The 25,869-nt window shown below is 40.1% G+C and overlaps 2 protein-coding genes and 1 pseudogene across 3 annotated transcripts; 2 read left to right on the top strand and 1 right to left on the bottom strand.

Moving 5' to 3' along the window:
• Positions 1 to 40: 40 nt before the first annotated feature.
• Positions 41 to 4,811, top strand: LOC119889082 (annotated as a pseudogene).
• Positions 4,812 to 7,112: 2,301 nt separating this feature from the next.
• noxo1a (NADPH oxidase organizer 1a) lies at positions 7,113 to 10,820 on the top strand. 2 transcript variants are annotated; one of them, XM_038699744.1, is made up of 8 exons: positions 7,113 to 7,420; positions 7,492 to 7,572; positions 7,653 to 7,725; positions 7,829 to 8,012; positions 8,258 to 8,445; positions 8,536 to 8,667; positions 8,800 to 8,917; positions 9,436 to 10,820. In XM_038699744.1, exons 1-8 carry the CDS (start codon positions 7,355 to 7,357, stop codon positions 10,154 to 10,156), a joined length of 1,563 nt encoding a protein of 520 aa, XP_038555672.1. In that variant the 5' UTR covers positions 7,113 to 7,354; the 3' UTR covers positions 10,157 to 10,820. The 2 variants fall into 2 exon arrangements, with proteins under 2 accessions (XP_038555672.1, XP_038555680.1); XM_038699752.1 differs by lacking the exon at positions 7,492 to 7,572 and having other exon boundaries at positions 7,114 to 7,420.
• Positions 10,821 to 12,520: 1,700 nt separating this feature from the next.
• On the bottom strand, positions 12,521 to 21,969 carry LOC119888852 (transducin beta-like protein 3; the record flags this gene model as incomplete). Its single annotated transcript, XM_038699631.1, is given in 9 exon segments — positions 12,521 to 13,393; positions 15,697 to 15,790; positions 16,985 to 17,143; positions 17,452 to 17,523; positions 19,054 to 19,157; positions 19,749 to 19,807; positions 20,298 to 20,454; positions 20,821 to 20,891; positions 21,730 to 21,969. Coding segments are annotated over 9 exon segments (1,314 nt in total), but the record flags the coding sequence as incomplete, so codon positions are not given.
• Between the last annotated feature and the right edge of the window lie 3,900 nt (positions 21,970 to 25,869).

Below are 25,869 nucleotides of genomic sequence, written 5' to 3'. Positions count from 1 at the left end.
TTTTGTACAGCTGGCAGACCCTCTCATTGTCAGGAGTTATCAGTTCTCTGTCCAGCTGTGGTTTGCTCAGTCAGAAAGTTAATGACGGTTGCTGACGGTGACACATCTGCGCTCATCATGCCTGTCCGAGCAGAGTGCTGCAGTGCCACTGGCCCGGCCTGCCCATCCTCGGCCTCGCTTGTTCCCCCTGCCCCGATCAACACCAACCAGCCGGGGGTGGCCACGTCGCTGCTGTACAGCGGCTCACAGTTTCGTGGTTATCAGAAGAGCAAAGGCAACTCTTACGACGTTGAAGTTGTTTTGCAGGTAATGTGTTGTTGACATGTTTGGTTTTACCATTAGTTTGTTTATTGTTAATATGCAAAGTCAGCCTATGTGTAGCTGTAGCTGCTAACTTAGCTGACGTAGCTCATTAAGATTTTGTTTTTGATGGTTTCCAGTAATAGTAACACGCTGACCTCATGTCAAACAGACATAACGTGTAAATAAACATCACTTTATGTCCTTGGTAATAGCAAAAGTATGTCTTTGTGAAACTTTAACGTTTCTTTTAACGGAATGCTTATCCTTGATTATATTTGGAAAAGGGAATGTATAATTATAATAATAATTCATTAAAATTGATTTCATTCAGAATTTATATTTGACAGATTATAACTCACCTAGTACATTTTACCTCTTAAATACCTTTGTAAAAGCCAAAACAACACACAAAATGCAATGCAATTTTCTACTTGCCAGGAAGTGACTGCAGCCTCTACTTATTGACTGAAAGGTAGTTTCTGCTTCAAATGATTTTCAGAAGAGTTATATTTGACAAATTATAAAACCAAAATTGTCTCCCTTTTTTATTTAATATATAATAACATTACATTTTTTAATGACATACTGACCACCAAACCAAAAATGTCCCCGATTTCATTTCAGAAATCTGATCACCTTATACTAGCGTTGACATTTGAAAGCACTGTCAGCAGACATACGAACAGAAACTATAATACCTGCCTACATTGCTACTTTATAAGGTTTGTCTCAGTTCACAACACCCCTCCTACAGTCTTTTACATCATAAAGAAGAAGGAGAACACGTACCTGTGCCTGTGATATCAAGCCACCTGACATACATAATTATGTGTCATCCTTAATCTTTTTGTCTTGGGCAGCATGTGACTGCGGAGGACTCATATTTGTGGGATACCTGAAGATCAAAGGCCTTACTGAGGTAAGCAGTAGAAACTAGGTCAGATGTAATAAAACTGACGTTCAAAGACTAAGCACACACTGGTTTCCACGTTTAATCGAGTGGAAACTGGTTTCCTCTTGCTCGATGCAGGTTGTGACAAAGATTAGAGGAAGACAAATGTGAGGCCATTAGGTTGATCCTCTTCTTTCAGGTCTAGACTCTAGTTCTTAGCTTAAGTGTGTCATCTCTATACAATACATTACATTACGCAATAGTGGAAGGGAAGAGGCCAGCAGGATCCTGAAGTGAACTTTTGGCTGTGACAGAGTGGAGTGAAAGCAAGGGTGTGTCTCTGTAGAAGTAACAAACCATTTAAATTGGCAAGTTGTTTATGAGAAAATTAAGCCAAGAGTACAATCAGATATTTGCTCACATTTCTGTTATTTAAGCGTGTGTCTGAGTGCATCTGCTTACTGCAAAAACCTATGCACAGGGCAGTAAGTCAACTGCTGATGTATAGTTCATAGCCTGCTGCACAATATATAAGTCACAGGACATTCTGGAAATCTATATCATCCTTATGTTGCACAGCATGGATTGACAGAGCTGTACCCTTCTACACATTTTAAAACAATATAATTTGCAGGCATGCACTTGGGAAGGTTGAGCCGCCATTCACGCGTCCACTTTTTGTTTCCTTTTCTCGTTTTCTCTGTGCACCAGGAGTATCCAACTCTCACAACGTTCTTTGCTGGAGAAATTATCAGTCAAAAAAGGCCTTTTTTAACAAGGAAGTGGGACGCAGATGAAGATGTGGACAGAAAGCACTGGGTATGTTTTGTGTTTTTGAATTTAGCTCTATAAATATATAAAGTATATTAACTAACAGTGCACAAATATGGTGCATTCATTGGGCCTGCGTCAAATGATTGTACAGTTTGTGAGTAGCTTTCTATATGATGGGAAAGGCACAGTAAAAGTTACTGCTTACTTTGATGAGACATGTTGGAGGTTCACTCAAACTTCAGTAAGCACCTGTGGCTCTTCGTCTAGCTAATTCGCTGATACGTATGCTCATGTCTCCCCGAAAAGCTTGTAAATTGTGCTATGTTATGTTAAGTCTTTTTGATTTTTTTTTTTTTGGCTACTTCCTGATTGAACTTTATTTCAAAGAACAATGGGCATCTCTTTATTATATAAGCATGTAATTAATAATAATAATTTACGTGACTTTCAGTTAAGGAAATTAGACTTTGCATCCATAGTTGCAATCATTGTCTTGTTGTCACTTCCTAGTTTCTGTTCTCTTACCGGTATGTTTAATTCTTTCCAGGGCAAGTTTAAGCCTTTTTACAAATATGCCAAAAACTTCAACTCGGATGACTTTGACTATGAAGCGCTGGACAACAGTGATTATGTCTTTATGAGGTGGAAGGTTAGTATATAATCTTACTGTTCACCCCTCATCTCTCTCCTCATGTAAGCTTTAAGATCTAACCTCCACTCTTCTTGTTTTCCTGTGCACTCAGGAGCAGTTTCTAGTTCCAGACCACACTATCAAAGACATTAGCGGTGCCTCCTTCGCTGGCTTCTATTACATCTGCTTCCAGAAGTCCACAGCCACTATCGAGGGGTACTATTACCATAGGAGCTCAGAATGGTAACTACCAGCATTACAAAACCAGAATCAATGATTTAAAAAAAATAAATGTCAGTCTCTTTTGCCAAATTAGAACCTGTTTATTTATGCAGATTATTAGTCTCAGTTTACTTTTCTACCTAACATCTGCAGGTACCAGTCTCTAAACCTAAACCATGTTCGAGAGCACAGTGTGCCCATTTATGAATTTCGGTGACAAACAGACACGCACACGAGGATTGAGTCAAGGGAGGGGACTGTCCATACTGCCCTGCGGTTAAATAGGACGGGAACGACAGAAAGAGCCCTTTAGTGCCAAGACTGGAGCTGGACCAGTTTTCCTCGCTGCAGGGAAATAAACATGTGGTCAGACACTCTTCTGGAGGACCGAAAGAAAGAAAGAAGGCATGGAGACAGAAGGAGAGTTGAAAGGAAGACAAATGATCAACGACAGATGGGCAGTTCTTACAGTTACTGCAGGACTGATGTTTGCCTCGGATTTCATTTTTTATTTTAATTTGTTGGGTTATTTTTGGTGTAATTTCTTTGTGCTCCCATACGATCTGTCTTCATGTAGTTGGGGGACATCAAAATAGATTTCTGTTTGCCTTAGTGGAGACATGAAACATAATTGCTTTTAAGTTAAGTGCTTCAAAAGAAAAGGGGGTTTGTTCAGTAAAGCTTAATTTATTTCTCTTACCTTAAATATATGGATGATGATGATGACGATGGGGTTATTGCTGAAAGGTTGCAAAATAAGCAATGACGAGCAGCGATCTACTTTTTATGCAAGGTCTGTGAGACTGTAAGTTATGGTTTGATGCTCAGGGAGGGCATGTTTGGGCAGTATGTATTCATAACTGAAAGCCAACATCGGAGTGTGGGAATTGGCGGAGTTAGGATTACAGCGATATTGAAGTCCGAACAAGTCCTTTAATATCCAATCATTTCCAAGCTGCTGCTTTTTCAGAGAATCTTCTTCAACAAAAAGTCTGCAAATAGCTTCTAATCAAAAATGTCTCTATGCAAGCCAAAGGTCACTAATGGGTAGGATTTACTTATATTTATTTCAGAGTGATTATCTTCCAGAGTGATTTATTTATTTTTTTTAAATCAAGACTGACCTTGTGTGGAATAAGGTTTTTCGCAAGAAGAATAAGACTTGGAGGAAAAAAGTAACTAGATTTATTTAATTACAGTAACCAGGTATTTGAAGTTCAGATATGTGACTGTACATTCCAAATCAGTTTTAAAAATGTAAAGACTTTTCCAGAATTTCAGTCACGTAAGAGGCGTCGACAAACAGTAGAAGAAGAACAGAGATTTTAGGGTACACGAGGAGTTTGAATGGCTGGAGAAATGCAGCAAAAGCAATGCAGTGATTTTGAATGTTGATCTTAAATCTAGTCTGTGGATACAGTATAAGTTTTCTTTAATTTGAATTTTAGTTTGAATATGGCTGAATGAGTTTATTTTTACTGCATTTTTTTGTCATAACCTTTATAAGAAAGGCACAACAGTTGGACATAACATAAAAAGCGTCACACAACATGCTTTATCTACAATGCATAATGCTGTTCTGTCCTCAGTGGAACATTATGTATAAAAGCACCTTTTTTGGCTCGTGGGAGAAGAGTCTAAAGTAGGAAAGGATGATGGAGAAAGATGCGGTAGGGGAAAAACCTGCTGCCTAACGATTTTAAATGTTTGTGAAGCTCCCCTTTTTTAAAAGACCAATGATTAGGTTTGTAATGTTATATTTAAACAAAAGCTTGAAAGTATATTTGTGTATTTGTCAGAAACTGCGCAAAGAATGAATGAAAGGGTTGATATAATAGTTATGTGCCGATTGCATGTACTCCTTCTGCCTCTCCTCTGTTGCTTATAGACTTCAGCCAGCTTCGTTGCCTGCAGCATGGCAAGTTGTGGGAATACTGTTGGAACTATCTTTTTTTTTTTTTTTTTTTTTTTTGTGGATTGGAGATGTTACGATCCAAATGACTCTAAGATAATTTCCTTTTTAATTTTAATTACTCATATAACGGAGAAGAGAAGAAAATGTGCAATGTAAGAAACATGTTTATGTGGGGGTAAAAGGTCAGTTTAAATAAGATGATGTGTGATAAGTCTGCTGTGAGTGCATTGTGTGAGGAGAAATAAAGAGTGAACAATTTCTTACACAGTTGTATATTCTTGACATTATTTTGTTTTTTTAGGCACTTTTGCCTTTTATAAAAAGAGACATTACCCTGTGGAGAGGGAGAGAGAGGAGGGTGCGAGCTGCAACAAGGTCCCTGGCATTAACCTTTAGGCTACTAGGGCAGCCCAGCAAAGTTGAGTGAAACAACATGTGCAAGAGTTCACGCCACAAAGATCACAGCAGCAAGCACTAGATGTCAGTAGTGGACCATGGAATGGCTCAAGTCCTTTTCTCTTCCAAACATATGCCAGGGAGAGAAGCTCAAAACAGTTAATAGGTAGTGTTTGTCTCTGAGATTGTGTAGGAGGTGATAAATATTCAACTAAAAAATTAGTTTTTGCTGCTGTGAATCAGGGATATAGGTCAACCCACCTTACATTTGCACACAAATCCCACAAAGGAAAGCACTGATCTGAATCGGGGCTTGTAGGATCTTTGAGAACACAGGTGGTTTTGCATTAACAATGTGGCTTTTTCACAGCTTTTACTAAGTAATGTGCAGGGTAACAACAAATATTTGTTTTGGGAGTTTCTTTGCTGTGGGCTGATGATTTACGCGTAATGTGGCTTTACTTTATATCCTTCTGTGGAAAACAGGAGATGAGTCATTGCTCAGTAAATGCGGCTTGTGTTTGGCATACGTGCTGCAGCTGAAAAGGCCTGGCTGAAGAGAGGAGGAAACATTTATTTTTATGAACCTCTAAAGGAAAGACATGACAAATATGTGGAAAACAACTTCCTTGCCTGGCTATAACAATGCTACTTTATCTACCACTGGTGCTTTTTTTTTTTTTTACTGTATATTAACAATCATTACAGCTGATTATTGGTGATATATTTTATGCACATTGTCTTTAAATAGTGGAAGAAACACCGTACCAAAGGATACTAATACAATTTGTGTATAGGACTATTCTAATATTAAAAGATTTAAATACATTTTAAGAATCCACAATGAGGTCATTAACAACTTTTATTAAATCATCATTATCACCACAGGCTCAATCTATACAATGTACAGCATATAAATAAGTAGGCTATTTTTTACAAAAAAGATCAGATACAGAAGCATATACAAACAAGGAACAAGAGGACATTCTTACATTGTGTGTATTATTCATGTTGTGGGGACATCAATCTGTTTACACAGTGGAATTGTGGAAACTCACCTTCGTTTTAAGAACAAAAGATGTATGTCAATGTAATGTCATCTGAAGTGATGTATAGGCTACATGACTACGTGTGTGTGTGTGTGTGTGAGTGTGTAATGAAATGAAATGAACCACATTGTTTGGTTGCACTTCAATTGGCTGGTGAGGATGATGGGGATGAGTGCAGTTTAGGGATCAGCCTCATTAGAAAGACAATTCATATCTTATACTTAGAAATAGAAAGAAAAACAATGCTCTCATTGGTGTGGCATAATTAATGGTGTGGCATATAATGGTACAAAAACATACAATTCCAAGCACTTGAGTGAAGGGGGCATTTTCCTCCTCCTTTTCTTTAAGACTGTAGGGGAAGCCCAGTTTGTGGGTATTCTTCATAAAATATTTATTCTTTTGTCATAGCCTACTTATCTACTGTCTTGTGTCTACTTCATTTGATTCTGCTCCTTTTTTCCTTCTAATTGTCTATTAAATGCTGTTTTACATCTTATTTTTATTTCTATATTTATGTTTATGTGTAGGCTACTGTTGAGCCTTCACAGATCCCTCTTATGTGAAAATGTACCTGTAAACCTGATTCTGATTTAAAGAAAAATTACAAAAAAGTCAACAGAAACATGCACAATAATGTAATAATGTGAATACCTTTTCTGACATGATAGGCCCGAATAAAAGAAAAGGATGAGAGCTAAATAAGTAATTACAAACAATTTTAATAATTAATTGAATCATGTCCCTGTGGCGCTTGGGTGTGCTCTGACAGGTGTGGCCGGGACAGTGTGAGGAAAATGATGCACCATTACTAGAGGGGATCCTGTCTGTTTGACGCAACTAAGCTGTCATCATCTTTCATTAAGAAGAGCACCTGCTTCTGTCCTGCTCTAAATACACCTGCTCTGCCCCCCGCATCAGAGTAGCCTATCATGTTGCCAGTTGTGTTACAAAGCCACACAGCTGCGGTTTCCGGACTTCCCTCAGGTGACGAGGATATTTCCACCTCTGGTCGTCTTGTGACTCGCAGCCACATCTGCGCCGGTGGATGGAACATAAATTGCACCTGCTGAGCATCTCTGCTTCACTCCCAAACCAGACCGAGGACGACAGGCTCCTTTTGCAGCTCACAGCTGGACTTTTCACTCTCTCTCTTTCTCTTTCGTTTCATCATGGAGGCCCAGCGGTATCCCCTCAGTGTCCGTGTAATTGGGGTAATGCACAAGGAGAGGAGCAAAGTGAGTTTATTCCCTTTCTTTTTCTCCTTTTTTTTACGCTGCTTGTTAAAATCTGCATTCTCCTCTTCCAGATGTACATGGTTTCCGTGCTTTGGTCAGATCAGAGCGATATTGTAGTTTATAGAACTTTGGAGGATTTCAAGAAAATGCACGTAAGTAGCCTGTAAAATACGCTTATGTCTTGATTGTTGTTTTTAATAAGAGTTCTGTTACATGTACTTCTTTATTGCAGAAACGAATGAAGAAAGCGTTCCCATCCGCAAGGAAACTGAACAAATCCGACAGAGTCATCCCCACATTTCGAGGTGAGTGTGCGTTATCTGTAGCCGCAGATTGCGTGGATCACAGTGTGCAGTTAATGTGCAGAGCACGGGCTGCAGGATTCTGACCTCTTGCGTCCTATTTTAGACAAAAGGGCGAGGCGGAGCGGCCCGAGGAAGGGCCCCACTAAGTCACTGCAGCAACTCAAGTTCTTGCAGAAATATTGTAATGAGCTTCTGAGCTGCGACCCGCGGGTCTCTCAGTCTACAGACCTCATCCAGTTCTTCCACCCCAAAGACCAGGACATGCAACCGGAGTTCGCCAAGGACAGGTACGCATAACATATTTAGGCCTATTAAAATACCATGCCTTTGTTTAAGGGTGCACTCCGTGGACAAGATTTTGACATTTTAGAGTTTTGGGCAAAAACTGTGAAAATATGACACAGGAATCAATTTACCCCTAATTAGCCTTATAGAACAGATTCTATAACATCTATTGATAATAGGTCTCCTGCACAAGCTGCTCTGTTTTTCTGGATTTTCCTCCTAATTTACCCGCTGCTCTCCTCTTCAGCGTCATGATCATGCCATCAGACGACGACAGCACCGATGCGCGTCACGCCAAGGGTGGGAACGTGACCCAGCCGTTTGTCACAGAGACGTACAGATGCGTGGCCCCGTACGAGACGAAAGACACCAGCAACAAACCTTTCAAAATGAAAATTGACGAACAAGTGGACGTGCTCATCAAAGACAAAGCAGGTGAGCGAGCTTCAGGGTCCTGTTTGTCCAGTTGCAGGCCTACAGACCCCACGAACCCGGAGTTAAATGTGTGTGTTTGCGTTGGTTCAGGGTGGTGGCTTGTGGAGAATGAGGACAAGCGGATGGCCTGGTTCCCCGCTCCTTACCTGGAGAAGCTAGATGATGATGATGATGATGATGATGATAGAGATGAAGATGAAATAGACGGGACTTCTGAAAGAGGTACAGTTTCTATCAACACTTGGCTTATTTGCATAAGCATGCAGAGTGCATACAGGGCTTTGAGGGGGTTAATGTCAATCAAGATGCTATGACATTATGTAGACTATTAAAATTGTTTCATTTTACTCTCAGGAATGCTGTACACTGCAGTCAAGAGCTACAAGTCCACCACAGATGACGAGATAACCATAGCCATCGGTGCAGTTGTGGAGCTCCTCCAGCAGTCTGATAACGGCTGGTGGCTCATCAGGTATTTAACACATTGGCTTTGGCTGAACTTTTTAACATCACGCCACTGAGACCTCCGTGACGGTCAAAAAGGCAGATAAATGGGATGGTTTGTGATGTACAGGATAGATGAGGATAGAAAGAAAGGCAGCATAATGGGGTAATAAGGTAAATAAAGGACCCCATATGTCAGGCTCAGTCACTGCCCAGTCAGATCCGTCAGGACAGACTAAGAATGAAGTGTTTGTGCTCATGTTGACTGCACATTCCTTTAAAAGCAAGTTCCTGAAGCACTCCGCCTGTAACAAAGTTCTTATCTTGATGTAAAACACTTGGATGGCCTGGATGCCATTCATTTGATTTCTTCCATTTGTTAATAGCAGGTGAGGACAAAAGAAAAAGTTTTTTGCATTGTTTACAGCACATTTGTTAGAAGGCAAAATGTGAAAGCACCCAAGGACATACTCTTCTTACATATGGACACTCAAACCAATCCAGATTTTTAACCTCACATTCTTGTCTTTGTTTTGTTTTTAACAGATACAACGGTAAAACAGGCTACGTCCCCACCATGTACCTACAGCCCTACAACTACCCTCATATCAGCATGGCCGCCCGCCATCGAAATCATTGCAAGCCCTCCCTGAGCCTGGAACAGCAGTCCCACCACCTCAGCCGCTCACAAGGAAACCTGGTGCAACCACCTGTCAAGTCCTCCTCACCCCACCTGCTCCAACCAGGCAGCAGGCAGAGAACGCACTCTCTCAACATCCTGTCTGAACAACCCCCTGATCAGCCTGCAAAAAACACCACTGCCTCTGCTACCACCACACCTACGTCCGCAAAGCTCGCCCCTCCACCCATAATCACGGTGGAGATGGACGGAGACGAGGTACAACGTGGCAGGAAGACAATGGATAGCGACTGTCACAACAGCACCTTCAGCTCCAGTGACGACCTCAGTGACAGCTTCAGTTCGTCCTCAGCGAGCTCAACCTTCATCAACCTGAGCTACAGCGCCAATGACGACCGGCTGCGTTTTAGCCGTACGCCTCCCCCGATGGTGAGCAACAGCCTCAGCCCATCAGGCGGCCCAGAGCGGAAAATGATCCCCAGCGTCTCCGATCCCAACCTCTACAAGGGTCCCACAACACCTAAGGTGCCACCCAGACCACGGGCCCAGGAGATCCTCACCCGGTGTACCACTGTCACCCGCAAGAACGCCGGCAGGCTCACGCAGACTGAGCTACTGAGTCGATGAAGTTTCTATTGCTACCAATATTTTTACTATTAAGGAACCTCATCTACTCTGTGGTCTAAGGATGGATCTGCTAATAAATTTTGTTTAATAGATGCTGTTAAGAAATGTAGTAATGAGTTGCAGAATAGTTTCATTATAATGGAAGAAGAAAGATGCATTGCACCTTACAGTTATGAAATTGTGCCAGCATTTATATTCCCCAGTGAAGTTGTATTTCTAGTAATGTGAGTCGTCAAACAGTCTTGTTAATGCTGTTTCCATGATCTTTGAAGAGAGAATGCCAACAAGTATGCAGAAAATGTACAAAGGCCCTGTTTACGTCAGCAAAATCAATATATAGACGATTAACCAGGGTACGCTAAACACTCACAATGCTCCTCTTTACTGTTTTGAATGATCATTTATTTTCCATACTGGAAACTTTGTGTTGTGCTTTATATGCATTTGTATTGGACTGGGCTGAGTGCCCAGAGATAGGTCTGTTCTTGTGATTGCAGCAAAAGTAAATGTTTGTCTGATGACCAGAGTGTGAAGACAGCTGTCCTGCTAAAGCGTGTAATTAACACTGAATATACGCTCCAGAATCTGACCGTGTAAATTCTGGGTGCATTCACACGTTACTGATAAGCTTGGTACAAATAAAAGCATTTTTGGGGAACTTAAACAACTCAGTGGTCCTTTTTTGCATCTGTTTCACGCATAAACTTTTTTCTGACTTTCACCGCATCCTGCATTTCCCACCATGCAACCAACAGCATCTCTTAGACATTCCTTTCTCGTAAAAGCCCACGTTTCAAACTCCATGCCCCCAGTTTGTAACGCAGGCTTTCTCTCAAAAGTCTCAACCCCAAGCTGAGATAACCTTGATGCATACAGAGCTCCCAGAGAGCCACAGGACATCATAACTGATGAGTAATATCCACCATGACGAGTAAACTGACCTTTATAAGTAAAATAGGTGGAGCAGCCCTTAAGTCAGACTCTATCAAAAGCTAAAATTCAATGAATTCAATTTCTCAACTGATTAATCATTTGGTCTATAAAATGCCAAATAATAGTGGTGGAGACTAAGTACATTTACTCAAGTACTGTACTTAAGTACAAATTTGAGGTACTTGAGTATTTCCTTTTGACGCAACATCTCAGAGGGAAATATTGTACTTTTTACTTCACTACATTTATGATAGCTTTAGTCTTTAAACTAGTCACTTAAAAATTAAGATTTTTACACATATACAATATGAAGACTTAATAAAAGGTTTTGTTATAAATTAAACTACATCTTATACAAGTTCAGCTGACACAATTATTAGTTTGACATTGAAATTAACTGGCAACAACTTTGATTGTTTGACATTTTTCATGTAAAAACCTTTCATGGTTTCATCTTAACATATGTTTCCTTTTAATTGTTTAATTTATTTGCAATAATGTTGAGCCTTGTACTGTTGGTTAGACAAAGCAAGCATTGTGAAGGTGTCACTTTGGGTTCTGGATAACTGTGACGGCATTTCTCTTTATTTTCAAATCGATTAATGGAGAAAATAATCAGCAGATTAATCCATAATGAAAATAGTTAAAAATGAGCTCCCCCTCAACTATTACAACAGTAAAATCCTGATTTTACATTGATACATGAGTAATAAGAATCTAATATATAATATTGTTATTATAACAGTCACAGGACATTTTTCTTTCTGCAATGAGTACTTTACTTTCAATACTTTTAGTACATTTTCCTGATTATACTTTTACTTAAGTACAATTTTCAATGCAGTACTTTTACTTGTAAAAGTATTTCTACAGTGTGGTATTGTAACCTTAGAGACCTCCGTTTCTTCTGAGCAGGATCCATTTAGAGAGAAGATTTTGTTAAAAAAAAAAAAAACATACAACTTATACTTACTTATCTACCACTGACAAACACACACATGTAACTGAGTAACTTGAGTTATTATTACCCTATTATATAGTAATGGGTTGATTTGTTTTTAATATATTCTTTATATACTAAATGCCTCTGTTAGTACCATAAATATATACTAGCTTGATCCTGAAAAGTTTGGATCATGTGCTATAAAGTCTGTAATAAACTCAACATTTTGTGCAACCGCTGAACAATGATTTCATTTGTTTGAATGACAAAATGAAGCTTCAGTACATAATGACTTGATCTTTACCGAGCTACGCTTCAAAAAGCCCAAACCTAACAATGCCCAAGTGGATTTACTTCCCATGTTTCCACTAAGTAAGTTTTAAGGCAGTCATGTTAGCAAGTGAACAACAGATGGATACAATTTCATAGACTCCAATTTATAAACCATATGCTGCATATCACTTCATTAAAATAAAAACTCATTTGGAATCGCAAAGAACGTTTTTATTTTATAAACATTTGCATCCATGATATTTAAAAAAAATCCACAGTTATATAAAGAACCTCGCTTAACCTGTGTTGTTGCAGTCAAGCAGGTAGATCAAGATTACGCAACATTGCAGAACTAGACAATAGGTGCAGACACCTGCAGCGGGGAAGTTAAAACTGGCTCAAAGCCTGCATCTCTCGTTCCTCCTCTTTTCCTCCCTATTATCCATTTTGTCTAAGGAAATCCGGCTGTTTACGTTTCTTCAAATTCTGCAAAAACTCTGAATGGAAGAACTGATGTAAAATTTAGTTATTGGCACAAGGGAGAAAGTCTTTCCGACTCAGCTGCTGCAAAGAGGAAGGCTCAGAGAAGCCGATTCTCTGTATCATCATCATCATTCCACACATGTCTCTGTGTCTCTTCACTCCAGCTAATCAGCCCAAGACAACACAACCTCCTGGGTTTTCTTTCCCTCCAAGAGCGAGTCACACATAATCAGCTTGGAGATCCTCGTCAGCTGGTTGAAGTCTGGCATTGTGGAGTTGAAGAAACTGGGAGGCGTTTCACCACTTTTACCGTTGCATCTTCTTCCACGTCTTCCTCTTCTGAACTCTCCTCACTATCAGAGAGGTGGTTGCCATTTGTTTTGGTGGTCTTTCCGTTTTCCACTCGTCCGTTGTAGGTGGAGGCTTTTTTGCTGACACTGACTTCGTCGTCGTCGTCGTCCTCTTCTTCTTCTTCTTCTCCTCCTCCTTCGCTGTCGTCTTCATCTCGTTTGTCCTCATCACCCCTGTCTGTCCCTTTCTCCTTGTCAATTATAAAGAAGGGCTGTGCAAGAGGAGTGGTATCCATCTCTTCATCTTGGCCCATGCTAGACAGGAAATGCCAAAAGGGATTAGATTCATGATCTCCATATTAATTTTTCAGCAGTATCTAGATAAAAATTAGATACATACAGTTGTGGTCAAATGCTTCCTTACACTTGTAAAGAACATGTATTTCATGTAGGGTTGGGTATCGTTACAAAAGTGATACCGATACCAATAGAGTACTTAATTCGATACCTTGCGTAAAATGCCGCCTGTTGAAGCCATAGTAGTTGATTGGTAGCCTATTATTATTTTTATTGTTGTTATAGACAAGTAAGGTGATCTATTTTCTTTTTTCAAATAACTGTTACATAAAAATATTGGGAAATTGTATCAGATCCTCCTCATCCTAATTAAGTCATCCTCATATGGAGGAAAGACTGCAGCTTAGGAGTTTTTATGTATTTGAACGAGAGAGAGGAGGTAAATAGTTTAGTGACCAAATGAGTTGTGCGAAACAAATTTAAGTTAATTTTTTATACGTTTGTTTAAAGTAAACAACGGAGAATTTTTGTTACCTTTGGATCAAGAAACTGAATTGCAAGATCTCCGCGAGTGCTTTTTTCCTTTAGTGGTGAGCCGCAAACGTTCAAAAAAGACTAAAGTGAACTACATGAGTAAGGAGTTGGCTAAACAAGTAACTAAACTACACTAAAGAGTCTAAAAAAGCCAACAGAGGAAAAGAGTCTGCACATCCAGCTGGTCACACCGAACATCTGAAGCAGCCGCAGCCGGAGGCTCTGTGAGTAAAATCAGCTGATCGCTGCTGCACCACAAAAGCGTTATTTATTTGATGAAACCCAGTGATCAGTCGGTGACAAGTGATGTAAATAGCAAATAAAAATGTACACAGTAGTGTTAAGTGATAGCAGAAGATGAAACAAACGGAAAGACAAGCTTTGGGGTGGTAAACTTGCCTGAGACTGCAGCCGAACATGGAAGGTCTGTTAAAATCATGCATGGACTCGCCTGTACAGGCCTTTTTTTATAAAGTCTATGGTGCAGGCACACAAGGGAAAATGAGGCATGACCTTCTCTTTCTTTCGGTGTGTTTATTGTATGCGTGGCTGCAAGCAAAAACACACAAATGGTCATTTTTTGCCGCGACTTGATTACAAGTATCAAAGAAAGTACTGGTTTAATTGCAGACGTTCCAATAATACTCGACAACTACTGGGCTGATTCGGTCGATACCACAAAGATATCGCTACCTGATACCCATCCCTAATGTCATGGCAGTTTGGGTTTACCAAATATTGTAAAACTTCAATTAAAAGCCTAGTCCCAGTTAGAACCTGTCCCTTTTACTGGCCTGGTGTGGCTGAACGTTTTAACAAAAAGCCCACCGTGTCACATGCTTGAGCTAGTTCTATGGGCTTAGATCATGCATACAAATATAAATGTCAAAACTTTTGTCAATATGGACATATTAAACATCATAAGGTTGGTTAGATTGTTCACAATTCAATCTTTTAGTTAATTTCGGCCTGTCTCAAGTACAGGCCGGGTGGGTTCAGTGATTGCAGCACATAGAAGCCCAAGTAATTAATTGATTAAAAAGTTTTACGGTAACTACTAGTGATACTTAAACTTTTTTTTGTGATGGAATGACAGGAGCACAAACTTCTGTGTCACAAAAAACATTCATGAATTTTGGTTGGCCCAGTAGTAGTGCCTGGTTTAACGCTAAGAATGCTGCTCTGCAGCAAAAAATCACCACCTTTCTTCTTCTCCTGAATTCCTGAGACCGAAACACAACCCGTCTTTGTGTTGTGCTGGAGACCACGATTGGATCGATTGCATTTTTTGACACATTTGACCTACATAAAAACTGAATGCTCTTTTGTTCTGTGAGCAGAAAGACGAGGAAGTTGATGAGCTCGGGTCTGTGACCTCAGAGGTTAAATTAAGTGTGCGATCTGTGTGCAAAAAACACAGCCCTCTCATTAATTTGAATGGAGCCAGTCTGTCAGCGCAGCAGGGGTGCCAATGCAGGAGGGCTCCGGCAAAAGAAGCAAAAAGGTTGAACCAGGCTTAACTTTTGATGCTACGCGAATATGTGTCTAATCACATATGCTTTTAGATAATTTTTTATAATGTGAACTTCAATTTTCTACTCTCTACCTTGCGAATACTTGCTGCCATGAAAACTTTTCAGAGTTGTAAAATCCTGCCTCATAGTATTATAATCCAACTGGATTGTGTTTTGTCTCATCGCTACCTTAAACAACACACCTGCATCTACACAGCCCTCCTGCACTATTTTATCACAGGGCGATTTTCAGGCTGTTTTCTGCTCTCTCACCTGGGTGGGGCTCCCGCCACTCTCATGTTCTGCCACATGTAGTTCAGGAACATGGATGCCTGCAACAGATGGCCAATCCTCTGCATGTGTCTCTCTGTGTGTGGGGGGGGTAAACAGTCCATCAGAGTATTTCGTACAATCATCATTTCAGCCCAAATCTTAATTAGGACCCAGAGCTAGAGGGACCAAGCTACGATGAGATAGGTAATCTTGACTTACTTCCAGAGTCATTTTTACATCCATTTCGCTTATGTAACTAGAGTACACTACTTGTTCATGGTATTTGTGTTGAGACTGTCTCACAGAAAAGAAAAGAAAGGAAAGGAGTCACTCTTAAACAAATACTTCTTCTTTTTTAGCGTTGAGACTTAAATGCCCCGTTTCCCCAGGTTACCACACGCTACAGTCAAAACCATTGCTGCCAGGGTCTTGAGACAAATGACAAACTTTGGCGCCTGTTATACAGCCTGTTCAAGGCAGGAATGTTTCGCTGTCATTCTGTCGCTGTCACTATGCAACGTATGAACACGCAATGGGGGGGCATTAATGTTCTGCCATTAATGCAGCAGCGAAGGTGGTAACAGAGCCCAATCAACATCTGTGTGAAAAGGTTCATCCGGCAGGACGGGACATACTACACGCAGACGCTGTTGTGTAACACTTCACACCTCTTTTCCTTCAGGAATGCCAGCATGCAATCAAAATCACACACTGGGGCAGCACTATGCCGATCTCTGTTTAGGGCGAGTCAAAGGGCTTTTGACTCATGTCCTCTTTACACAGTCTCTAAATTAATTTTCTACTTGTACATGGGTATGCACTGCCGTGTTTTTCATATCTTTCACTTTAATTTTTGGGGGGAGAGTCCCTGCAAGGTGACATCTTTAAATCCTGTCAATCAACATACCAGCTTTACAGTTACTTAATGCTGCTTCTCTGGATCTTGTTCAAGTTATTCCTTTTTCCACCAGGCTGATGCTTTTGTTGCTCAATGGCTATCCCAATTTGATTAGTGTATTTTATATATCTTGTATTTAAATTTATTTGACATTAACTGAATGCCTGTCCATCTTAGTAGGCAAGATTATTTATTCCCTTCTTGTTTTAGATTTTCTTCTACTACTCTGTTTAATCTGTAAGATGTGGTGAGAGACCTGGTTTTCATACACAGTTCCATAATAGGTGTATTTTACAATAATCTGTGCATATAACCTGGATTAAAGCTAAATAACTACCCTTCACTGTTTTCTCCTTTGCCTGACACAAACTGAGTGTGCCCTCTGCTGACCTGTGTATGGGATGAGTCCCTCGAGGTGGGTTCGGGCGCCCTGGTACTGCAGCAGCTCCTCGGGTGGCAGGTGTGTGAGAAGCACCTGTAGGACGGCCTGGGCATCATGGCAGTTTCTGGCGTTGGTATTCCACACCACACAGTAGCGCAGGATCGACTCTGAGTGGGGTTGATGGGAGTCGAGTGTGAGAAGAGACAGACATTATTCCTTCCTTCACTGACAGGTATTCTTTCCATGGTCTGTGAGGATTGATATTGTGTTTGAAAGTGAGCCATCTGTCTTTTAAAAGCCAGCAGGCTTCAAATTCATTTCTTCATTTGTTTATTTATCTGCCCCAAAATTCTGACAATGAAGCCAGAGCCTGAGATGAATCTGAGTTTTGATCTTTAAAATCACTTTTGGTTAATTTTTTCCATCATTTAATTTCCATCATTAGAAGGCTTAAAGGAGGTTATTGATCCGTTACCTTTCTGATCCTGGCGAAGTTTCAGCACCATCTTTTCCAACAGCTCACGGCTATCCTCCCCCTGACGGATCGCTACAAGCAACAGAGAACACGTCATAGTCAGTCAGTCAGTGGTTAAGGTACATTGGTTCTTGTAGGGCTGCACGATTATGGCCAAAATGATAATCACGATTATTTTGATCTATATTGAGATCATGATTATTCATTGATTTTAGGGACAACATATTTTATTGCACTTCCAAATTTAAATAAACTGGCAACTGCTTTCACATCCATGTTGTGCTGCATTTCTGCTAATGTACAAATCTTTGCATCAAAATAAGAGAGGTCCTTAAAGTGTGTGGTTTTAGTCAGTCTGCTCCAGGATGGAGAGGTCTACCATGGGCCAGTTTTGAACGACTTTGCTGAATGGTGTGACCACCAAATCTTGAAGTTAAATGTCCTTAAAACCAAAAATATGGTCATAGACTAAAATTCCCCACTCAACCTCTCCATCAATAATCAAGGGCTCACCTATTGAGACAGTGGAGTGTTATTGGACAGCGGAGGAACAGTTATTGACAAGAACTTGACCTTAACATTTCTGCTGTCTACAAGAAGGGTCTTCAGAGGCTTCATTTTCTGCGCAGACTGAATACCTTTAATGTGGACAAAACTTTAATGACTATTTTATAAATCTTTTATTGAATGAATTTTTACTTTTTGTTGCATAGCTTGGTATGGGAATCTTACAGTGCAAAGCAAAAAATTGTTAAGGTAGCCAGCAAAATAATTGGGACAGCTTTCCTTGACAGACATCTATAAAAGACAAGTTATACATAAGGCTTGGACTATCATAGCCAGCTCTGACCACTCTTTTGGAGGAATTTGTTCTATAAATTGTGCAGCACTAGGTTCTTGTTAAGCTTGTGACTCAGTTTATTGTCTTCACATATAGATTATGAATTACCCAATTCACAGAATTCAAGAATCGAAGCAGAAGGTTTGTGACATTTCATATAAAGGAAACATTTAAGCATTTGCTTTTGAAGTAGCAATGACACAGTCTCATCTTGTGCCACTGAAACAACAACAGTAAGTTAGTCTTCTTGATTAGTATATTCACAGAATAACATTACTGAAGGTCTGTGGGGTTGAATAACTTGTAAAGACACTACGTAGGAAGCAGTTTATAATCACACACCAAATTTATGTTATTTTTGTGTCAAACCTTTAATAGAAAAACACTCGTGTGTGGAAACTGTAAAACAATGCCTTTTTTTAGTGTAAGCACACTAGAAAGACTGATAGCTATCACTTTCCATTTTGTTTGACACACATTTTGTTTTTGAATTTGTTCTGCAAGGGACAGGACAAAAGAGCGCTGACACTATAAATCCACTTTGCTTTTTGTTTGTTATGTTCATAGGCCCATCCTTTGAAAGAGTGGTGTACCGTGTAGGCAATGCATCAGTGCTCGGGTGACTCAACTCTTCAATCAGCCATCCACAATGAGAGACAACAGACTGACAAGACACTTGCCAAGGTAACCACAGGTGAAGAAACCAGGCTAGGAACCTTTGTTGCAAACAAAATGTGGAAAAGAGTTGTAGCACAAAGTACCTTTGATCACACTGAGCACAGTGTGAGGCTGGTCCAGTGAGATGGCAAGACCCAGGGCCTTCAGATACTTCTTCTCATGGAGCAGGTTGGACAACTCCTGCTGCCTTCAGACACAAGAAACACACACACACACACAGACAGGAATGTGCGCGTGTCAAATATTTGTATAACGATCCTCAATGTTTACTGCAAAGTAGTTCTAAGAGTAATGACCAGAATGTGCACGTTTTGACGGATTAACACATTAATTACATCAATTACAACACTGTAGTCTAATGTGTTTCAAGGTGGGCTCTGCCGTTATATTAAAACGTTTCCATAAAATCCACAAAGTCACACAAAGTTTCCCAAACGTGTCGCCCTAAAATGTCTTGTTTTGTCCACAACCCAAAGATATTCACTTTACTGTAATAGATGACTAAAGAAAACAGAAAATATTGAGATTTAAAAAGCTGAATTATGATTTTTCTTTTTCTTCAACAAATTACTAAAAACGATTAATCGATTGTCAAATTACTTTGCGAATATATATACACGTTAAACACATATAATCAAGAGTCCTGAAATCAACGACAGATCTTTGTTTATCCACCGTTTCGGTTTGAGTGAACAGACGGAGGATGGAGGTTTGTGGGGCGGAATGACATCTGTGATAAATTCTTCACATATTTAAGATAATGTTGTGTGTAACTTACTTGAGTATCTGATCCTCCTGCTTGGCCTGCTCCTCCGCCAGCTCAACCTCAGTCACATCCTAGCAGTGGACGAAACACAAAATTTTTTGTGATTATCTGCTGATCCCAGCAGGTGAAATTCCTCCTTTCCCCACATGACAAGAGAGAGGCCAGTTAGAGAGGTAAGATCAGCTAAAATAACTAGCTAGATAAGATGTGGACTGAATATTTTGCTATAGGGTACATCAGTAGGTTAGATATTTGCCAATACTGACTAAAGTGCAGTGTCAAGTGAGTATGGAACATTTGTTTTTGAAGTATACTGAATTCTGAGCTGTTAAATAACAAATCTCACATGTCCTACTGTAGAAATTTTGAAACTAGCTCTTTCAAAGCACTTTTAAGCTGCCATATCATGCTTTCCCGGACCTGTCTATTTCTATCTCATCTATTTTGGGATTTATTTCCCAGAATTCAGCTACATCCAGAGAACAGTTGTTGCATCCTGCCAGGGTATTTATGTACAACACTAATGGCAAGACAGGAACAACTCTATCCTGTCACACTTACCACCCACACAGTGATGTTAGAGTCTGCTGAGCCGGTCACCATCTTGTCATCTTTGCGGGTAGCGTGGAGACCCCACACTTTGTCCTGGTGGGCGTCCAGCGTCTTCACACACTCATTGGTCTTTATGGTCCACAGCTTTACTAAACCATCTGAGCCACTGAGGACGGTTGGGAGAGATGAGTTAGAACTGTGTGTCAACAGTTTTTATTTAAAGACCCTACATGGCCGACAAGCAGAAAAACAGAAGGAGATGGATCCACAATAATGCATTTTAAAACATAGGCGGTGTCCCAAATTGATACTACATCTATAATACTACATTCTGCTACTACTAATTCTAGTAATTCAAGTTCACACTGATAAACTCAAAAAAAGGCAGAGGCAATAAATCCATAGTCACTAGTCGATTAAAATTGATATTAGTCTGCAACAGTTTTGATACATATCATAATCGTAATGTTTGTTTGATCAAACTCATTGACTCTGTAAAGTGTTGAGGAGACAATGCCTTGCATGGGGTTACCTGGAGAGCAGCTGAGTGCCTCGGCTCACAAAGACGACCTTCAACACGGATGCATCGTGACCCTCGAATGTCTTTAAAAAAATTAAGAGTAAAAAGACAAATAATCATCATTTTAACTTTACAGCTACAAAAAAAAAAGAAAAAAGAAAAATCTAAATTACAGTCAGGTACATGAATTAATTCATAACTTTATTAAATAACCTTGGCTGTTGTCATCTTTCAGATGTGATAGTGTTATCTTGACATGATTACTCAGGTGAACCATTCCATAACAGAATATCACCTGTTGAATTTAAAGTAAGAGATATTGGGCCTTATTTTAACAACAGAGTGAAGTGCAGGGCACAGTTACGTTCGGTCGTGCCCAAATCCAATGTTTCTAGTTTGAAACCGGAATACAAGGCGCATGGTTCACAAGGGTTGTACTTAGTCTGTGAATTGGTCATTGGTGTGCTTTGGGTGTAACAAGCAAAACACCAATCAGAGTGTCATCTCGCATTCCCTTTACAAGCCAGGTGTGCTTGTATCTTGGCGTATTGCTTTTATATTACAGATGAATGGATCATTCTAAAAACCATCAGTTGACTGATTGATTTGCAGACTCACAACAGAGAGGGGGCTATGGACAGAAGTATGGACGCGATATAAAAACTGTCTCTGATCGTTTAGCCTAATGTTACTCCGCAGCCCTGTGGTTTATCAGCACTGCATTGTTATAATGAACCTGTCGTGGGTCACATCTCTCCCCTACATGGTTTCTTTATTTTGTGTTTTATTGATGTATGAGTGTTTCCTTTCCTGTTTTACTTTGCATAAGTGCATGAAATTTGAGCTTTTCAAAAAGACACTGATAAGAAAGGGAACTTACTGCACATGAATGTATCACACGCACAGCCCTCTTAATCTCACCTTGAGGCAGCTGAAGTCTTGTAGGCTCCACAGTTTGGTGGTGCCGTCCGCAGAGGACGTGGCCAACACCTGGTCGACGGGAGAGAAGCAGACGGCCCAGACACCGCGACGGTGGCCCCTAAACACCCCCAGCAGGCCCACTCTCCCCTCCCCCGCCAACGACCACAGCTTGGCCGTGCGGTCCTGTGAGCCGGAAGCCAGCAGTTTGTCGTTGGGTGACACCGCTACGCTGTTTACATCCTGGACAAAAAGGGAGCAAGATGGGAAAATGAGGAATAATCTTTCACATTGTTGAGATTTTGGTCAATTCAAGTTAGGAAATTAATTTTGAAAAAGAGATGGTGCCGAGATGAAGGGGGAAAAAGGGGGTTTTGATTCACTTTTTTCCTCCCCAAGAGAAACAGATTCTCTAAATTCCTCTCACTACACTGCCTCCAGCGCTACCTCACTCAGCTGTGATTGACATCTAACACATAAATCTGCATAAATCTCAAAGTTCCTTGGGAACGTGACAACAGTAGACCTAATTAACATGGCACTGTTCACATATCTGTCTTGTCTAGACACATATCTGGAGTCAGACTTGTGTATGTGTAGCAAGAAATGATAGTGTGTGGAAATCTTTATTTTACAGTTCCAGTAGTAAGCAAGCTGGTAGTGGGTTTACTATACTTCCTTACAATAAGAGTCTGCTTAACTGTTCACAAAGAGATAGCTGGAGACTGACCTATAGGATGTACGTGTGTGTGTAGCTGGCCTTTTAAAGGAGAAATCGTACACTCAGAAGATTTGTTAAACTATTTTATATCAGCAATTTGTGTAAGTTATTTGATGATGTTGTGTTATAATTTACTCTTTTGTTAAACATTTCCCCCTCAACCAGTCCATCAATTTCTTCGTTTTTAATTAACTAAGATTCCAAGAATGTCTTTACACGTAACTGGGTTACAGTGCACTTGCTGAAGTTACCTAATTTATTATATGTCCTTTAAACAAAGAAATCTGCATCTTTAATGGTGAGAGGGTAATATGAACACAGTTTAAGTAAAAGTCCTGCATTGAAAATGTTACTTAAACAAAAGTATGTTAAGTATTATCAGGCAAATGTACTTGCTGTACTGTAAAAGTAAAAGTACTCAATGCAGAGAAATGGCCACTGTGAGTGTAAATAGTATATTTAATTGTATACTATATATACAGATGGGGGACAAATGAAAGGAGAAACCTGAAGAAAAGAGTGGAGAAACATCTAATGCAGATGCTTCATGCACCAGGGTTCAATGAAAGGATGAATGAAAAACACTACTGTCTTTCTGGTCACCAGATCTCAACCCAGTTTCACACCTGTGGAAGATTTCAGACAAAAGTGAAATGCTCTCCGCCACTTCACCAAATTATATAATAAGCTTTTATCTTCACATCGTTTTAGTGATGTCGGTGAATATCATTACGTCATGTCTGCCTTTGTTTGTTTTTCTTTCCATCTGCTGTACTGCGGTCTATTGCATAAGAGATCTTTATCTCTTATATAAGACACTTTGTTGGTTTTTCCTTTCATGTGTCACCCATTTGTAAATAAAATATAGAATATTATTACTGATACATTAATGTTTGAGCAGAATTTTACTCTTGTAGTTGATTCAGATACATATATTTTTAACTATTTTATACAGGCAACTGATGATTATTTTCAGTATAGATTCATCTGCTGATAATTTTTGATTGACTGTGTTGTTTGTCAGACATAAGAAAAAAGGCACATCTTTACGTGGCTGAAACCATGAAATGTGGGGTGTTTCTGCAAGAAAAATTACTTAAACGATTAATCTGTTAGCAAAAACATTTAACAAATCAATTAAGCCCAAATTTTTAAAACTGTAGTCTAGGGTAATATTTTACAATGAAACACATTTTGAAAAGTACTTCTTGTAGGTAAATTTTGAAAAATCTTCATTTGAAAAGAAAATACAGCTGTCACATAAATGTAGAGGAGTAAAAACTACAAAAACTACAACATTTGAAAAGTATCCATCCATCCATCGTCAACCGCTTATCCAGTGTACAGGGTCGCGGGGAGCCAATCCCAGCTGACATTGGGCGAATGGCAGGGTACAGGCCACACATAGACAGACAACCACTCCGGAGCAGGAGAGAACCCACACGGACACGGGCAGAACATGCAAACTCCACACACAAAGGCCGGGGCAACCTTCTTGCTGTGAGGCGACAATGCTAGCCACTGTACCACCGTGCCGCGGAGTAGAAATATGATAAAATGGAAATACTCTAGTAAAGTACAAATAAATATTACTTACTCGCATATACAGTGGGGAAAATAAGTATTTGAACACCCTGCTATTTTGCAAGTTCTCCCACTTAGAAATCATGGAGGGGTCTGAAATTGTCATCGTAGGTGCATGTCCACTGTGAGAGACATAATCTACAAAAAATATCCAGAAATCACAATGTATGATTTTTTAACTATTTATTTGTATGATACAGCTGCAAATAAGTATTTGAACACCTGTCTATCAGCTAGAATTCTGACTCTCAAAGACCTGTTAGTCTGCCTTCAAAATGTCCACCTCCACTCCATTTATTATCCTAAACTAGATGCACCTGTTTGAGGTCGTTAGCTGCATAAAGACACCTGTCCACCCCATACAATCAGTAAGAATCCAACTACTAACATGGCCAAGACCAAAGAGCTGTCCAAAGACACTAGAGACAAAATTGTACACAAGGCTGGAAAGGGCTACGGGGAAATTGCCAAGCAGCTTGGTGAAAAAAGGTCCACTGTTGGAGCAATCATTAGAAAATGGAAGAAGCTAAACATGACTGTCAATCTCCCTCGGACTGGGGCTCCATGCAAGATCTCACCTCGTGGGGTCTCAATGATCCTAAGAAAGGTGAGAAATCAGCCCAGAACTACACGGGAGGAGCTGGTCAATGACCTGAAAAGAGCTGGGACCACCGTTTCCAAGGTTACTGTTGGTAATACACTAAGACGTCATGGTTTGAAATCACGCATGGCACGGAAGGTTCCCCTGCTTAAACCAGCACATATCAAGGCCCGTCTTCAGTTTGCCAATGACCATTTGGATGATCCAGAGGAGTCATGGGAGAAAGTCATGTGGTCAGATGAGACCAAAATAGAACTTTTTGGTCATAATTCCACTAACCGTGTTTGGAGGAAGAAGAATGATGAGTACCATCCCAAGAACACCATCCCTACTGTGAAGCATGGGGGTGGTAGCATCATGCTTTGGGGGTGTTTTTCTGCACATGGGACAGGGCGACTGCACTGTATTAAGGAGAGGATGACCGGAGACATGTATTGCGAGATTTTGGGGAACAACCTCCTTCCCTCAGTTAGAGCATTAAAGATGTGTCGAGGCCGGGTCTTCCAACATGACAATGACCTGAAGCACACAGCCAGGATAACCAAGGAGTGACTCTGTAAGAAGCATATCAAGGTTCTGGCGTGGCCTAGCCAGTCTCCAGACCTAAACCCAACAGAGAATCTTTGGAGGGAGCTCAAACTCAGTTTCTCAGCGACAGCCCAGAAACCTGACTGATCTAGAGAAGATCTGTGTGGAGGAGTGGGCCAAAATCCCTCCTGCAGTGTGTGCAAACCTGGTGAAAAACTACAGGAAACGTTTGACCTTGCAAACAAAGACTACCGTACCAAATATTAACATTGATTTTCTCAGGTGTTACATACAAATAAATAGTTAAAAAATCATACATTGTGATTTCTGGATTATTTTTTTTTAGATTATGTCTCTCACAGTGGACATGCACCTACGATGACAATTTCAGACCCCTCCATGATTTCTAAGTGGGAGAACTTGCAAAATAGCAGGGTGTTCAAATACTTATTTTCCTCACTGTAGGTATACACATATGAGGGTGACGGTGTTTTCTCTGTTAGGCCTCCTGTACTTTAGAACGGCCTGCCTGAGGAAATTAGGCTGCCATAATCTGTTTGGTATTTTAAATCCTTCTAAAAGCTGACTTTAATAAATAAGCTTTTATGTGAATTCACTCCCTATGCACTGCAGTTCTAAGCTTGGATAAATGCGTTTCTCTCATCTTTTATTCTTAATTTCTGTAATCTTTTGGCACACATACACACAC

This window comes from Micropterus salmoides, unplaced genomic scaffold (genome assembly GCF_014851395.1).
Source record: "Micropterus salmoides isolate LMB-PRFRI ecotype aquatic unplaced genomic scaffold, ASM1485139v1 Ms_hic_scaffold_10, whole genome shotgun sequence".
Lineage (NCBI taxonomy): Eukaryota > Metazoa > Chordata > Actinopteri > Centrarchiformes > Centrarchidae > Micropterus > Micropterus salmoides.
The sequence above is the reverse complement of the archived record's forward strand: the minus strand, read 5'-3'. Positions and strand labels throughout refer to the sequence as shown.